Source organism: Oncorhynchus clarkii, chromosome 17 (assembly GCF_045791955.1).
Source record: "Oncorhynchus clarkii lewisi isolate Uvic-CL-2024 chromosome 17, UVic_Ocla_1.0, whole genome shotgun sequence".
Lineage (NCBI taxonomy): Eukaryota > Metazoa > Chordata > Actinopteri > Salmoniformes > Salmonidae > Oncorhynchus > Oncorhynchus clarkii.
Window position 1 is genome coordinate 56,596,980 of NC_092163.1, and position 14,825 is coordinate 56,611,804.

Below are 14,825 nucleotides of genomic sequence, written 5' to 3' on the forward strand. Positions count from 1 at the left end.
ATTGGAGTGTCCCGGATTTACATTTACTGTGTTATGTCTACCCCTGAGTCCAGATTGTTTGAAGAGATTATGGATAATTTCAATGGAATGGATTGGGACAATAACAGAGATGTTAGCTTTTTCCCCCAAAATGTCCTGGTGTTGTAACATGTTGCAAGTTAAAACTGAATAATTTTCTTCAGATATTCATGTTTTTTTTCTTTTTTTTCTCACCTTTATTTAACCAGGTAGGTCAGTTGAGAACAAGTTCTCATTTACAACTGCGACCTGGCCAAGATAAAGCAAAGCAGTGTGACTAAAACAGCAACACAGAGTTACACATCGGATAAACAAACGTAAGTCAATAACACAATAGAAAAATCTGTATACAGTGTGTGCAAAGGAAAGGTAAGGCAATTAATAGGCCAATAGTGGCAAAGTAATTACACTTTAGCAATTTACACTGGAGTGATATATGTGCAGATGAGGATGTGCAAGTAGAAATACTGGTATGCAAAAGAGCAGAAAAACAAAAACAAATATGGGGATGAGGTAGGTAGTTGGTTGGATGGGCTATTTACAGATGGGCTGTGTACAGCTGCAGCGATCAGTAACCTGCTCTGACAGCTGCGCTTAAAGTTAGTGAGGGAGATATAAGTCTCCAACTTCCGTGATTTTTGCAATTCGTTCCAGTCATTGGCAGCAGAGAACTGTAAGGAAAGGTGACCAAAGTGGGTGTTGGCTTTGGAGATGACCAGTGAAATATACCTGCTGATGATGGGTGCTGCTATGGTGACCAGTGAACTGAGATAAGGCGGAGCTATACCTAGCAAAGATTTATAGATGACCTAGAGCCAGTGGGTTTGGCGACGAATACATAGCGTGGACCAGCCAACATGAGCATACAGGTCGCAGTGGTGGGTAGTATATGGGGCTTTGGTGACAAAACGGACGGCACTGTGATAGACTGCATCCAATTTGCTGAGTAGAGCATTGGAGGCTAATTTGTAAATGACATCGCTGAAGTCAAGGATCGGTAGGATAGTCAGTTTTATGAGGATAAATTTGGCAGCATGAGTGAAGGATGCTTTGTTGCGAAATAGGAAGCCGATTCTAGATTTAACTTTGGATTGGAGATGCTTAATGTGAGTCTGGAAGGATAATCTACAGTCTAGCCAGACTCCAAGGTATTTATAGTTGTCCACATATTCTAAGTCAGAACCGTCCAGAGTCGGGCGGGCGGGTGCGGGCAGCGATTAGTTGAAGAGCATGCATTTAATTTTACTAGCATTTAAGAGCAGATGGAGGCATCAGAAGGAGTGTTGTATGGCTTTGAAGCTCGTATGGAGGTTTGTTAACACAGTGTCCAAAGAAGGACCAGATGTATACAGAATGGTGTCGTCTGCATAGAGGTGGATCAAAGAATCACCCGTAGCAAGAGCAACATCATTGATATATACAGAGAAAAGAGTCGGCCCGAGAGTTGAACCCTGTGGCACCCCCATAGAGACTGCCAGAGGTCCGGACAACAGGCCCTCCGATTTGACACACTGAACTCTATCTGAGAAGTATTTAGTGAACCAGGCGAGGCATTCATTAGAGAAACCAAGGCTGTTGAGTCTGCCGATAAGAATACAGTGATTGACAGAGTCGAAAGCCTTGTGAATTGATGTGAGGGCCCCTTAGGCTACAATACAATTATGCCTATATTGTATGCCTATATTTGGCAGCAGGTAGATCAACAAGTAATTTCAGACATACAACATCACACTTCACACACATCTTCATGACATATCAGAACAGAGCAGTTTCCAATTCAGGGGCAATGTGTTATTGGTATCCACTGCTGCCTAATCCTACCCAAAGAGGAACCTATAGTTGCAATAGAGCAGAGAGAGAAGGGGGAGATATGCCACTTATGTGAGTTATGGAGGAAGACTGTGGGTGGTCAAGCTGCACAGGTCAGTGTGCAGGGCACAGCTGATGCTGCCTGTGGTCAGATGGGTCAAAGTTACTGCTGCTCTCCATCTAATCTAATGACCAAAGGCCCAGAGGGTCAATACCAGCCATGGTCTAATTACCACTGCAATGGGTGAAATGGTTACACACACAGGGACCATGGATTGTTCTGCAATAGTTAGGCCTACACATAATTTGAAGACTTTCTCCTGACATAATTGGCATTTTTGCAGGGGTATTTTAATTTGAAATAGCCTACCAAATGAAATATGAATATAACAAGATTATTAGAACTTACTGTTTTAGTCATTGTGTTTCCATCTGTCTCAGTGAGAGCTTGGAGAAAATAAATGTGTATATGTGGGATTATCCCTCATCTTGATACTGTGCTCTTATAGGCCAAATAGTTACGTACTGTTAGTGCTGACTTCTGTTGACAAGGAAGTGACACAATGGCACAGAGTATTCCATAGGCATAGGCCATGACTCTGCAAACATGCAGATGTCACATTGACATCAACATTAGAGGACTATGTGATGTATTTAGTAAACAGTGTAGTCCATTCAAATGACAGGTTTATAAGCTAGGAGCGAAGGCTCATGAGATGAATGTGGGAAAGTATGTGAGGGGTACAAGATGTGTTTCCCTAATAAAGGCAAAGCTGTAACACAGGATAGTTATAGGCCTACTTTATAAAATATTTATTAATATTAGGCCTATAAGTAGTTTATACGCGTTTAATGATTAGTTTATAGATAGTATTAAAATCTGTTAAACAGTAACACATTGGTTGAAATTGATGCTTGTCATGTAGCCTTGTTGCCTATGTTATATAAGCTATGTTGGTACTGTAGCAAATTTGGGGGGGGGGGGGGGGGGGTAGCCCTGACCGGGACTCAAACCCGGGTCCAGCAGCTGTCAAACTAACACCTTAACCGTTAAGCTAAGAGGTCCAAACCTCTTGACAAGGTCGCTAGGTGTTGGTTCTTCAGGATCGGTGTCCCGTCCTCGGGATGGTTGAGCTAACGTAGGCTAATGCGATTAGCATGAGGTTGTAAGTGACAAGACAATTTCCCACTACATAAACATATCTGATATTGTCAGAAAGCTTAAATTCTTGTCAATCTAGCTGCACAGTCCAATTTACAATAGCTATTACAGTGAAAGAATACCATGCTATTGTTTGAGGAGAGTGCACAGTTTTGAACTTGAAAAGTTATTAATAAACCAATTAGGCACATTTGGGTAGTCTTGAAACAATATTTTGAACCGAAATACAATGGTTCATTGGATCAGTCTAAAACTTTGCGCATGCACTTCTGTCATCTAGTGGCCAAAATCGAAATTGCCTGGATTGGAAGAATACATTATGGCCTTTCTCTTGCATTTCAAAGATGACGGTAAACATTTTTTTTAACATTTTTTTTTTGTACTATCTTTTACCAGATCTAATGTGTTATATTCTCCTACATTCCTTTGACATTTCCACAAACTTTAAAGTGTTTCCTTTCAAATGGTATCAAGAATATGCATATACTTGCTTCAGGTCCTGAGCAACAGGCAGTATAGATTTGGGTATGTCATTTTAGGAGAACATTTTTGGGGTAAAGGGGCGGATCATTATCCTTCTGCAAAGCGTGTCCCCACTCTTCTCTATAACAAGTCCCTCACGTGTACACTTCTCTCTGAAGGAGGGGGGTAATGTAGCGACCTTATCGCAACACCTAGCAATCTTGTCAAGAGGTTCGGACCTCCTGACGTAACGGTTAAGGTGTTAGTTTGACAGTCACTGGACCCATCCCACTTCTGACACCAGTATAGCGAATTTAAGGGGTAGCCCCGACCGGGACACGACCCGGATCCAGCGACTGTCCATCACCTTTCACCAAGAGGTCCGAACTGCTTGACGAGGTCGCTAGGTGTTGGGTTAAGGTCGCTACAGTATTTAGGGAAAAAATCTATTCAAGTCATTGATGGAGTTCTGAATTATACTTCAGTGGAATCTGTTGTAGTTTGCTGACATCATCTGGTTGAAATGAGAACTGCATTAGGGACCACGCTGTTCCTAGTGTAGGAATTCAAATTATTGATAGAAAGACTCCGAACCTGGAAATCATTGTCGAATGGAGGTAACTGAACTCTTCACTGTACTTCCTGCTCCAATGGTAACCCGACTGTTTGTGACAGTCGGGTTCCCATTTTACGTACACGAAAGCGTTTTGCAACTTTAACACACTCCCCTACTGGCAGCTTGCGCGTCATTTGCCCTGTGCTCAGCTGACACAACGCGGTTTATTATGCTTTTGGGAGGAAGAGTAGGCTTGTGTGTATTTCACCAAAGACTCGCTTCAGGATCCAAGTATTTACCGTTGATTGTTTATCATCATCGCAACATGTCTTCGACCGGATCAACACAATTGAAACGCCCGATTTCACTACTGGGATCGATGGCGTTTGGGGAGCGTGCTGACGCGGAGACAAGCACAAAAATGGTGAAAGCCTACTTGGAGCGCGGCCACAATGATTTGGACACTGCCTTCATGTACACAGACGGACAGGCAGAAACTATCATTGGGGGAATGAATCTACCCAAAACGGGTAACGAATACAGCTTTAATAGCCTACTGTCTAGTATACTAACATTGTAAACAAAAGTAACATTATAATCTGAGTATGCTATGTTGTACCACTGCTGCAAGTGTTTTTATTTCACCAGATTCCATGCATACTAGTAGTAACAGTAACTGTAGTTACATCGGTGAGTGCATTAACAGTTCAATCATACTGGTGCATAAAGTGTGCCCAGATAACAAACTGCAATGTTACAAACCACTGCTACATTACCAGTATGACTTCTTACACATGTTCTATGACCCGATTGGATCTTATCAGCCATGTGTGTGTTTATTGCCTGAATTTACAGTGAGCATTGCCACCAAGGCCAACCCCTGGGAAGGAAAGACCCTGAAACCAGAGAGTGTGCGTTCTCAGCTGGACACTTCTCTGAAGAGACTGCGTACACAGTGTGTGGACCTCTTCTACCTCCATGCTCCAGACCATCAGAACCCCATTCTGGACACACTGCAGGCCTGCCATGAGCTCTACAAAGAGGTACTGATCCGGAGGGCAACTCTCCTCACACCCACCCCGTTATACAGGCACCTGAAGCATATTTCACACCACCTGGCTCTTTTGTAGACATGTCATTTATTGCTATGTTGGTTTTCAGGGGAAATTTAAGGAGCTTGGCTTATCAAACTATGCTGCATGGGAAGTGGCTGAAATCTTTACCATCTGCCGACACAACAACTGGATTCTTCCCACTGTTTATCAGGTAACACACGGGAAGTCTGCATCTGTCACATACCACACTGCCTTCATTCAAAATACATCATATTATTAAATAGTAACTCACTTCTAAATGCTGTTTATCCTTTTCTTTTTTGACACCACACTCCAAAAAGCAAGTTTAGTCTAATCATGATTATTGTTCAGTCATGTGCTCCAGTGCTGCAAGAAAATACCTAGTTAAGCTGCAGCTGACCCAGAACAGAGTGGCACGTCTTGCTCGTCATTGTATTCAGAGGGATGATATATATACTATGTATACCTGTCTCTCTTGGCTAAGTATCTAGGAGACTGACTGCATGACTTCTTTTCATAAGAAATGTTGTTGAAAATCCCAAATTGTTTGCATAGTCAACTTACACACACTTACGCCACCAGGGGTCTTTTCACAGTCCCCAAATCCAGAACAAATAAAAAAAGCGTAGTATTGTAGAGCCATTATTGCATGGAACTTCGTTCCATCTCATATTGCTCAAATAAACAGCAAACCTGGTTTCAAAAAACAGATAAAGCAACACCTCTCCCCTATTTGACCTAGATAGTTTGTATGTATTGATATGTAGGCTACGTGTGCCTTAAAAAAAGTAGTTCTATCCTTGAGCTGTTCTTGTCTATTAATGTTCTGAATTATGTCATGTTTCATGTGGACACCAGGAAGAGTAGCTGCTGATTTTGCAACAGCTAATGTGGATCCTAATAAAATACCAAATAACTGTGCCTTTCTGTAGGGAATGTACAATGCCACCACACGACAGGTGGAGACAGAACTGCTACCATGTCTGAGATACTACAGCATCAGATTCTATGCATACAACCCTCTAGCAGGTACTGTGCATCTAAACTCAGCAAAAAAAAAAAGAAACGTCCCCTTTTCAGGACTCATTGTAAAGGGTTTAAACACTGTTTCCCATGCTTGTTCTATGAACCATAAACAATTAATGAACATGCACCTGTGGAACTGTCATTAAGACAGCTTACAGACTGTAGGAAATTAAGGTCACACTTATGAAAACTTAGAACACTAAAAAGAGGCCTTTCTACTGACTCTGGAAAAAAAACAAAAGAAAGATGCCCAGGGTCCCTGCTCATCTGCTTGAATGTGCCTTAGGCATGCTGCAAGGAGACATGAGGACTGCAGATGTGGCCATGGCAATAAATTGCAATGTCCATAATGTGAGATGCCTAAGACAGGGCTACAGGGAGACAGGACGGACCTTTGATGGTCGTTGCAGTGGCAGACCACGTGTAACAACACCTGCACAGGATCGGTACAGCCAAACATCATATCTGCGGGACAGGTACAGGATGGCAACAACTGCCCGAGTTACACCAGGAACGCACAATCCCTCCATCAGTGCTCAGACTGTCCACAATAGGCTGAGAGGCTGAACTTACCTGTTGTAAGACAGGTCCTCACCGGCAACACCGTCGCCTATGGGCACAAACCCACCATTGCTGGACCAGAGACTGGCAAAAAGTGCTTCACTGACGAGTCCGGTTTTGTCTCACCAGGGATGATGGTCGGATTTGCGTTTATCGTCGAAGGAATGAGCATTACACCGAGGCCTGTACTCTGGAGCGGGATCAAATGGGCGGTGGAGGGCCCATCATGGTCTGGGGAGGTGTGTCACAGCATCATCGAACTGAGCTTGTTGTCATTGCATGCAATCTCAACGCTGTGCGTTACAGGGAAGACATCTTCCTCCCTCATGTGGTACCCTTCCTGCAGGCTCATCCTGACATGACCCTCCAGCATGACAATGCCACCAGCCATACTGCTCATTCTGTGCGTGATTTCCTGCAAGACAGGAATGTCAGTGTTCTGCCATGGCCATCAAAGAGCCCGGATCTCAATCCCATTTAGCACGTCTGGGACCTGTTGGATTGGAGGGTGAGGGCTAGGGCCATTCCCCCCAGAAATGTCTGGGAACTTGCAGGTGCCTTGGTGGAAGAACTGGCAAATCTGGTGCAGTCCATGAGATGCACAGCAGTACTTAATGTAGCTGGTGGCCACACCAGATACTGACTGTTACTTTTGATTTTGACCCCCCCTTTGTTCAGGGACACATTATTCAATTTCTGTTACATCTGTGGAACTTGTTCAATTTATGTCTGTTGTTGAATCTTATGTTCATACAAATATTTACACATGTTAAGTTTGCTGAAAATAAACGCAGTTGACAGTGTGAGGACGTTTCTTTTTTTGCTGAGTTTATAACGCCTCTAAAATGGCAAGATTTTGAGGATCATAAAAAAATCTCAATGTCTAGTGTGAGAACATGGTTTAACATTCACGCTGTTCTTCTGTGCAACCAGGGGGCCTTCTCACAGGGAAGTACCATTATCAGGACAAAGAAGGTTCTCAGCCTTCAGGACGTTTCTTTGGTAACAACTGGGCTGGTGCTTACAGAGACAGGTGAGAACAGAATAAAATGGTATTAATAAACTAGTATGGTCACAGTAGTTACATTAACATGATTTGTCCAGATTAGCTTTACACTAGATACAATTAAACATTACATTTGGATTTGTGTTGTGTGTCAGGTACTGGAAAGAGAGCCACTTCCAGGCGATAGACCTTGTTCAGAAGGCCATGGAGACAGCGTATGGCTCTAACAAACCCTCCATGACATCTGCTGCTCTACGCTGGATGTACCACCACTCCCACCTCAAGGTAACCGACCACATTCAATAATGAACAGGGACAACTCACTATCAGCTAGGTCACTTTGGCTGCATTTACACAGGCAGCCTAATGCAGACATTTTTCCAGTAATTGACTAATTCCACTAATCAGATCAGCTCTTTTGCCAGAATTGGGAAAAAGATCAGAATTGGGCTGCCTGTAATAAGTCAATGATTACAAATCAGTTTTTTTTCTTTACAATGTGAAAAGGAACATTTCACTCAATGTCAGCAGTACTATTTAAACAATCTTCATAAATTGAATAAAAAAGTGTGGTGTATATAGTGTTAATTGGTGGGTCCTCTTATACCTGGGCTTTGTCTCCACTGTTCCAGGGTGATTTGGGAGATGGTGTAATCATTGGGATGTCCAGTATGGAGCAGCTAGATCAAAACCTTTCTGCCTCTGAGGATGGGCCGCTGGATGAGCGTGTGGTGGAGGCATTCAAACATGCCTGGGACCTGGTGGCCCACGAGTGCCCCAATTACTTCCGCTAGATGGCTCCTCAACAACCCTGGCTAGTTTAGAGCCCACATCTGATCGACTATATCCACTGACTGTTGCCTTTTTACCAAATGTGCCGTATACAGTTAGCTAATTAACATGTACAGTGAGATGTAGGTTTTTTATAAATAAGTCAGTTTGGTTATCAGATTGATGCTTTAATGAAATTATAAAAAAAGTGCTGATTATGATTTTGGTCCTATTATATCACTTCATGTAAATTGAGGGTAGTTGGGTTCAGGAAACTTTTTCTGGTGGCTGTCTTGACTTTAATAAACTGTGGAGCAATTGGGACAGTATTTTTTTCCTTAATGATATCTGCCATGGCGTTGCGATTTTACAGCCTAGCTTAAAGATATACTTCGCATTAACAATTCCAACTTTCTTTTGTGGGATGTTTTATAGGACACAACCCAGCATACTGTAAGTTTGTACTGTTGTATTTGAGTGGACCAAAAAAAATGTATAAAGCACAAATGTATATACACAATTCCATGGGTAACATTGCAATTAGGAAACACTTTAAAGTAGTTTGTTTTGACCTAAAAAAAAAGGCACGGTATTAAAAACAAGTCTGAGAAGTCCATTGCTCTATCCAGATTCATTCCCTTCTTCCTCATCGTTATCCTGCATGGCCTCTTCCTCAGCTAGCTTCTCAAAGTCGCTCGTTTCAGAGTTCCACATGCACTGGATCTGCACTCTGAATTCAGCCATCTCAATCCCAAAGAGTTTCTATGTTATGGAAAATAAGTTAATTTGATTAGATAAGACATTTATGGGACCATCTAGCAACTGGACTTGCAAAATGTCTCAGGCCTATCAGGTGTAGACTGGGGGACGCTTTAGAACTCACCAGTATACGGGCCTGTTCAGGGGTTAGTGTGTCTCCCTCTTTGCACACTTCATGGTCTTTCAGTAGCGTCACCACTCCTACGACAAAACAATGGGGTATAAGCCAATAATTGCAACATGTATTCCTTCTCCTTGGGAATGAATCAAAAGAAAACCTCAGGTTAGATCAGAAGTTTATATCAGAAGCATAAAAAGTTCATTTGAAACAAACAAAACAGGTCACTAGATGGAGGTTAGGGACATCCTTTCATTACAGACTTAAAGCGTTCTCACCTTTCTTGAGTGCTGTGGGGAGTCCCAACTGTCTCAGCTGTGGCTCCATGGAGTGAGGGAACTGTTCCAGGGGTCCTTCATCAAGTGTTAAGGCCATCCCTGCCTTGTTTCCTGCTCGTGCAAAATCCATCTCTTTGAACTGGCTGAAATACCTGAAGAACATTTATCAAGAGAAAAACTTATGAAACTACCAGAGGACAAGGAATCAGCCTCAGCAATGGATCGTTGCAAAAAAGGACTCAAGCTAATGATTGTACATCTAATGGAAATGCAAAATATTGATCTACTTACTCTTGTACCTCTTCTTTGGTTTTATTTGTGAATAACACACCCACTTCTCCTCTCAGAAACCTGCTGACCTACAAAATAAGCAGGCTGACATTAATTGAACCCCTTGCAGTGTCATTGTGCAATTTGATCCTCACTTTATCACAGATGTGACATACCTTGTGCAAATTGTCTTTGTACTCGCTTGTTGATCCTTTACCTATAGCGATCATCATCACTTTGTTTTTTCCAAAAAAGAATCTGAAAGTGAAGAAAAACCTTAGTCAAACTGGCTAGTCAGCTACATGTATTTATACACATAACACGTAGGTGTCTGACCATTTGATTTGTCTTAATAATGAGAACCAGGCTGCATAGACTAGTGTGTTGAGTGTTCTTACCGACTGTGTTTCCAGGCTGTCCTGATGTCTTTCAATTTGTTGTTCCTCATGTTTGCCACAGAGAAGATGAACAGGTGCTTGTACATATCCACACATTTCCGCAACTATAAGGCCACGGACATACAGATACAGACTATTAGCCAAAGAGTTTTAGCTGGATATCATTGTCAGGCAGGAAACAACAAGCTAACTAGGATTGAATGGTCAGAAATAGTTACCTCTTCTATTAAGTTCTGTTTTGTTTCCAGACCCTTCTTGGCTGTTTTTGTTAGTGAAACTGAGAAGTGAAAAGGGCACACAATAAGGGTTAATACCTACAGGACAACAAAAAAAATTCAGCAATAGCTATATTTGCAAACATAACCTGCTTGCTATTAGCTTATGGTGCTAGATGGTTAGAGTATGTAGTTAGCTAGCTAGCGGGCTCCTCTTTCACCTCTTGATGCAATACATCCCCTGCAAATGCTACAGTAGTGAACTGCTACCTCAAGTAATGCATTAATCCAAACTATACTTAATATACTCTTCATCTACTGGATGAATCTGACATAAAAACCTACTTTTCTTGTCCCTCTTTGACTTTGGCATGGTTATCGCGTTGTAGAACAAGACCTAGGGAGGAAAAGGACTCCACGTGTTTCTGTCTACTGAACATAGCTGTCCAAAATATGCCTGACAATAATTCACGATTCACTTGCATTTTATGAGATAATTTTCTGTCGCATCATTGAATTTAAATGCGATATTGAGTTTGATAATAGGAATACATTATTTAATCATCTGTATTAAACGTGTAGAAAAATGTGCTTTACAGACATGTCTCATTTCCCCCAGCAGATGGAACCCTGCAAACATAAGAGTGCACAAATAAGTGTATTAACAAGGCAATCATAATAAAGCCATTAGAACAGTATTGTGTGACAGAAATAATGATTTCCTTCTTTATTCTATGGAGTTTTCTGTTGAGTGTCAATAATGTAGCTACATCTTTGCATAATTAACGTGCCGCAATAACAGCAAAATTGACAGCAGTGTCCCTTGAGTGAGATGTCTGTGGCATGTGCATCTCTGAAATGTGATTCAATGTAGGATAGTTAATCAATGTGTACTGCTTTAACAAAAAATGGATACAGTGATAGAACCATCTATGTGGGTGTTGCCTGCCCGGTTTGTGTAATAATTCTCTATGCCAGATGAGTTTATGTGTTACGTTATCTGTGAACCTGAAGTGAGAAAGGTGGCCTTCCTCTGACCAACTGGTATAGAGGTCCTGGACGGCAAGGAGCTCGACCCCAGTGATGTACTAGGCCGTACTCACCACCCTCTGTAGCGCCTTACGGTCAGGTGCAATGCAGTTGCTGTACCAAGCAGTAATGCAGCCAGTCAAGTTAATGGTGCAGCAGTATAACTTTTTGAGGATCTGAGGGCCCATGCCAAATCTTTAGTCCACAATCAGCTCCTTTGTCTTGCTGGTGTTGAGAGAGAGGTTGTTGTCCTGGCACCACACTGCCAGGTCTCTGACCTCCTCCCTATAGGCTGCCTCATCGATGTCAGTGATCAGTCCTACCACGGTCATGTCGTCAGAAAGCTTGATGTGTTGGAGTTGTGCATGGCCACGCAGTCATGGGTAAACAGGGAGTACAGGAGGGGAGCGAGCACACACCCATGAGGTGCCCCCATGTTGATGGTCAGCGTGGAGGATGTTTTGTTGCCCACACTCTACACCTGGCGGTGGCCCGTCAGGGCATCCAAGATCCAGTTACAGAGGGAGGTGTTCAGTCACAGGGTCCTGAGTTTGGTGATGAGCTTGGAGGGGACTATGGTGTTGAATGCTTACATAGGTATTCTTATTGTCCAGGTGGGTGAGGGCAGTGTGGAGTGCATTAGAGATGTGTGGTCTGTTGCGGTGGTATGCGAATTGGAGCCTTTCAAAGCATTTCATTGCTATTGATGTGAGTGCTATGGGGCGATAGTCATTTAGGCAGGTTACCTTGGCATTCTTGGGCATGGGGACTATGGTGGTCTGCTTGAAAAAAGTTGATATTACAGACAAGGTCAGGGATAGGTTGAATATGTCAGTGAAGACAATTGCCAGCTGGCCAGTGCATGCTCTGAGTACACTTCCTGGTACTCTGTCTGCAAATATTAGAGTCCTGGTATACGGTCTGCGGATATTAACCTGTTTAATTAAAGGTCTTACTCACATTGTCTATGGAAAGCAGATCACACAGTCATCCGGAACAGCTAGTGCTCTCAAATACACCAAACTTTATGGATTTGATCATTTGATGGCCATCTATCACGCTGTCATCTTTTTTTTAAAGTGATATTGTTTTGCTTCATTTTAAGGTTGAACAATTTGTGTTTTGTGCAGAGGTTGACTGGGAGCTCTGAAGCCCCAAATGCAGAAATATGAGGGAACATACAGTTCCCCAAAATGTAACGAAGGACAAATTATCCCTACAATTAGACTAGGCTACCTTGAACAAAAACGGTAGCCTAGTCTAATTATATGGATAATTTGTCCATCATTACATTTTAGGGAACTGTATTTTCCCTAATTTTCTGCACTTCGGGCTTTATGATTTATTTTTGTACTGTAAGCGCGTGAGTTTGTTTTTGCTCGTGAGGGGGCGTGGCGGAGAATGGGAGGGGCGATGCATAAGTTGCCCAGTTGAGCAGCTTGAAACATGATCCAGCGGCTCCTCGACGAGGCAGGGCTATAGACTAGAAGCATAGTGTTATCACACCGCGGTACCAGAGTTCGGAGAGATACGTGAATAGGAGCGAAGAGAAAGAGAGAGAGAGTAGTGTAGAGAGAATGGGAAAGGGAGTAACTGAGAGCATTCAGTATCTGACAAATCAAAGGCACGGTGTCTCATATTCCTGCGTATAGCAGAGGAGGATGGAGCGTTGCCGGTTGAGCGGATAAGATGATCTGTTTGTGGATACCATTGTGTTTTTCTTCGCACCAATAGGAACATGTGTTTTCTGGAGGTTTGAGGAAAGCGATGGTTGCATCACCTTCAACTGCGCTGTCAATCTCATTTCAAAGAGCCACATCATAAGAAACTCCGTGGGGAACTGGCCTTTTGGAGGATATGCAGAAATAGGATCGGCTTGGTTGTTAAATTATTTTAGCAAACCAAGCATTAAAACCAGCGGTTATCAGTTTTATGTATACCAGTATGATGAACTCTTTTTTTGATACTTCGCCTGCTGCTATGATCGATACAGTTCCTGTCAGTCGTATGTCCACTTCTGGGTCGGGCGCGGTAACCAGTGCTCTGCGAAATGATTTGGGGTCCAATATCCATGTACTGAAGACTCTGAACCTGCGGTTTCGCTGTTTTCTTGCTAAGGTTCATGAACTAGAGCGGAGAAACAAATTATTAGAGAACCAACTGCAGCAAGCCTTGGAGCAACAACGATACCAAGTATACACACGTGAAGTAGCTGTCCAAACCGACTCTACTGAATCCCGACTACCTGGTACCATTTGGAGTTTCACGCACGTGAGGAGACACGGCGAGCGCTATGAGACTCTCCAGGGGCCCGGTGTGTCCTGGAATCACCCGGACGGTGTTGGGGTCCAAATCGATACCATCACACCAGAAATAAGAGCTCTGTATAATGTTTTGGCTAAAGTCAAGCGAGAGAGAGACGAATACAGGAGAAGGTAAGTACCAACAAACTACTGCATTCAGACAGTGACATCAGTGCGCATTTCCCATTGCAGCAGTTTTAGGCCTGACTGGAGCAGCAGCATCAGTCTACACTTTATTGCTGCATTTCATTCTAATTGGATGGTAATAATATACGCAGATTATTTGTCACCAGATAGGAATTAATGAAATGCGTCATTGGTAGCTTAATATAAAGAAACTGCAACTCTGATTCATTGCATATTTTGGTAGCCAAGCAGCAAGGGTATTGTAACGCTTGCCAAAACCATGCGATTGCGCGATACCCTCTAGACTTAAGTTTAGTTTTAACTCCAGGCAGATTTGTTAACTTTTTACATAATTGTTTAATTTTCACTCTACTAGGTCGGCAGGCGTTTTCCCCAACCCAGTACTAACACACCCGTTTGAAATAATGAACTAATCATCCTCCATGATTGGCTGAATCAGGTTTGTTACTGCTGGGCTGGAACAAAACCGTGCACTCTGTACCTCCCTGGGACCAAAGTTAGGTACCCGAGAGCCGTCATTCATCTGTTCCTGCTGGGTGTTTTGTTGTTTGACACTGTGTCAAGTATAGGCTGGTTACATTCAATCCTATGGAATAATAGAGATGAACCATTGTTTGAAACCTTCACTGACCAGTGACCAATGAGCAGTTATGTGGCTTCTAGGCCCGAAGGTGGTGTTATCATGGTGGGATGATAGAAATAAGAAAGAATATAGCTAAAAGCCGCCAGAGATTATACAATACTTGTTGTTTGCAGTGTCTCACGTTGGTACAGTAATACATGTAGCCAGGATGCTGAAACTAGAGGGTATGTCCGATGGAAAATGGTGGGAAAAATCCAATTGTATTGGTCGCATACACA

General features: G+C 42.7%; 3 protein-coding genes across 6 annotated transcripts in view; 2 read left to right on the forward strand and 1 right to left on the reverse strand.

The window, feature by feature from the left end:
* Positions 1 to 4,145: 4,145 nt before the first annotated feature.
* On the forward strand, positions 4,146 to 8,771 carry LOC139371154 (aldo-keto reductase family 7, member A3 (aflatoxin aldehyde reductase)). The gene is made up of 7 exons (XM_071111273.1): positions 4,146 to 4,537; positions 4,863 to 5,050; positions 5,169 to 5,273; positions 6,016 to 6,112; positions 7,604 to 7,703; positions 7,832 to 7,961; positions 8,309 to 8,771. The coding sequence occupies exons 1-7, from the start codon at positions 4,237 to 4,239 to the stop codon at positions 8,468 to 8,470; spliced, it is 1,083 nt and encodes a 360-aa protein (XP_070967374.1). The 5' UTR covers positions 4,146 to 4,236; the 3' UTR covers positions 8,471 to 8,771.
* Positions 8,585 to 10,919, reverse strand: LOC139371155 (mRNA turnover protein 4 homolog). Its single transcript, XM_071111275.1, has 8 exons — positions 10,831 to 10,919; positions 10,489 to 10,547; positions 10,271 to 10,374; positions 10,049 to 10,130; positions 9,894 to 9,961; positions 9,603 to 9,754; positions 9,331 to 9,407; positions 8,585 to 9,209 (listed from the first exon to the last, which is right to left on the reverse strand). Exons 1-8 carry the CDS (start codon positions 10,856 to 10,858, stop codon positions 9,069 to 9,071), a joined length of 711 nt encoding a protein of 236 aa, XP_070967376.1. The 5' UTR covers positions 10,859 to 10,919; the 3' UTR covers positions 8,585 to 9,068.
* Positions 10,920 to 12,986: 2,067 nt separating this feature from the next.
* The window catches only part of LOC139371156 (intermediate filament family orphan 2b), a 41,641-nt gene continuing 39,802 nt past the window's right edge, over positions 12,987 to 14,825 (forward strand). Inside the window, exon 1 of one of the 4 annotated variants that reach the window (XM_071111278.1) lies at positions 12,987 to 13,949. In XM_071111278.1, coding sequence (XP_070967379.1) covers positions 13,447 to 13,949 — 503 coding nt within the window. In that variant the 5' untranslated portion in view covers positions 12,987 to 13,446. The remainder of the gene's footprint in view (positions 13,950 to 14,825) is intronic. The other 3 variants (XM_071111279.1, XM_071111276.1, XM_071111277.1) reach the window with 3 other exon arrangements.

Bases quoted from the DNA above. Each gene is read 5' to 3' on its own strand.
- LOC139371154 (XM_071111273.1), top strand. From the start codon at position 4,237: ATGCTTTTGGGAGGAAGAGTAGGCTTGTGTGTATTTCACCAAAGACTC. The intron at 7,704-7,831 runs GTGAGAACAGAA...GTTGTGTGTCAG, and splicing joins GCTGGTGCTTACAGAGACAG to GTACTGGAAAGAGAGCCACT. The intron at 7,962-8,308 runs GTAACCGACCAC...CCACTGTTCCAG, and splicing joins ACCACCACTCCCACCTCAAG to GGTGATTTGGGAGATGGTGT.
- LOC139371155 (XM_071111275.1), bottom strand. From the start codon at position 10,858: ATGCCAAAGTCAAAGAGGGACAAGAAAA. The intron at 9,755-9,893 runs GTAAGTAGATCA...AATGTTCTTCAG, and splicing joins ACCAAAGAAGAGGTACAAGA to GTATTTCAGCCAGTTCAAAG. The intron at 9,408-9,602 runs GTGAGAACGCTT...GTTTTGTCGTAG, and splicing joins CCCCACAGCACTCAAGAAAG to GAGTGGTGACGCTACTGAAA.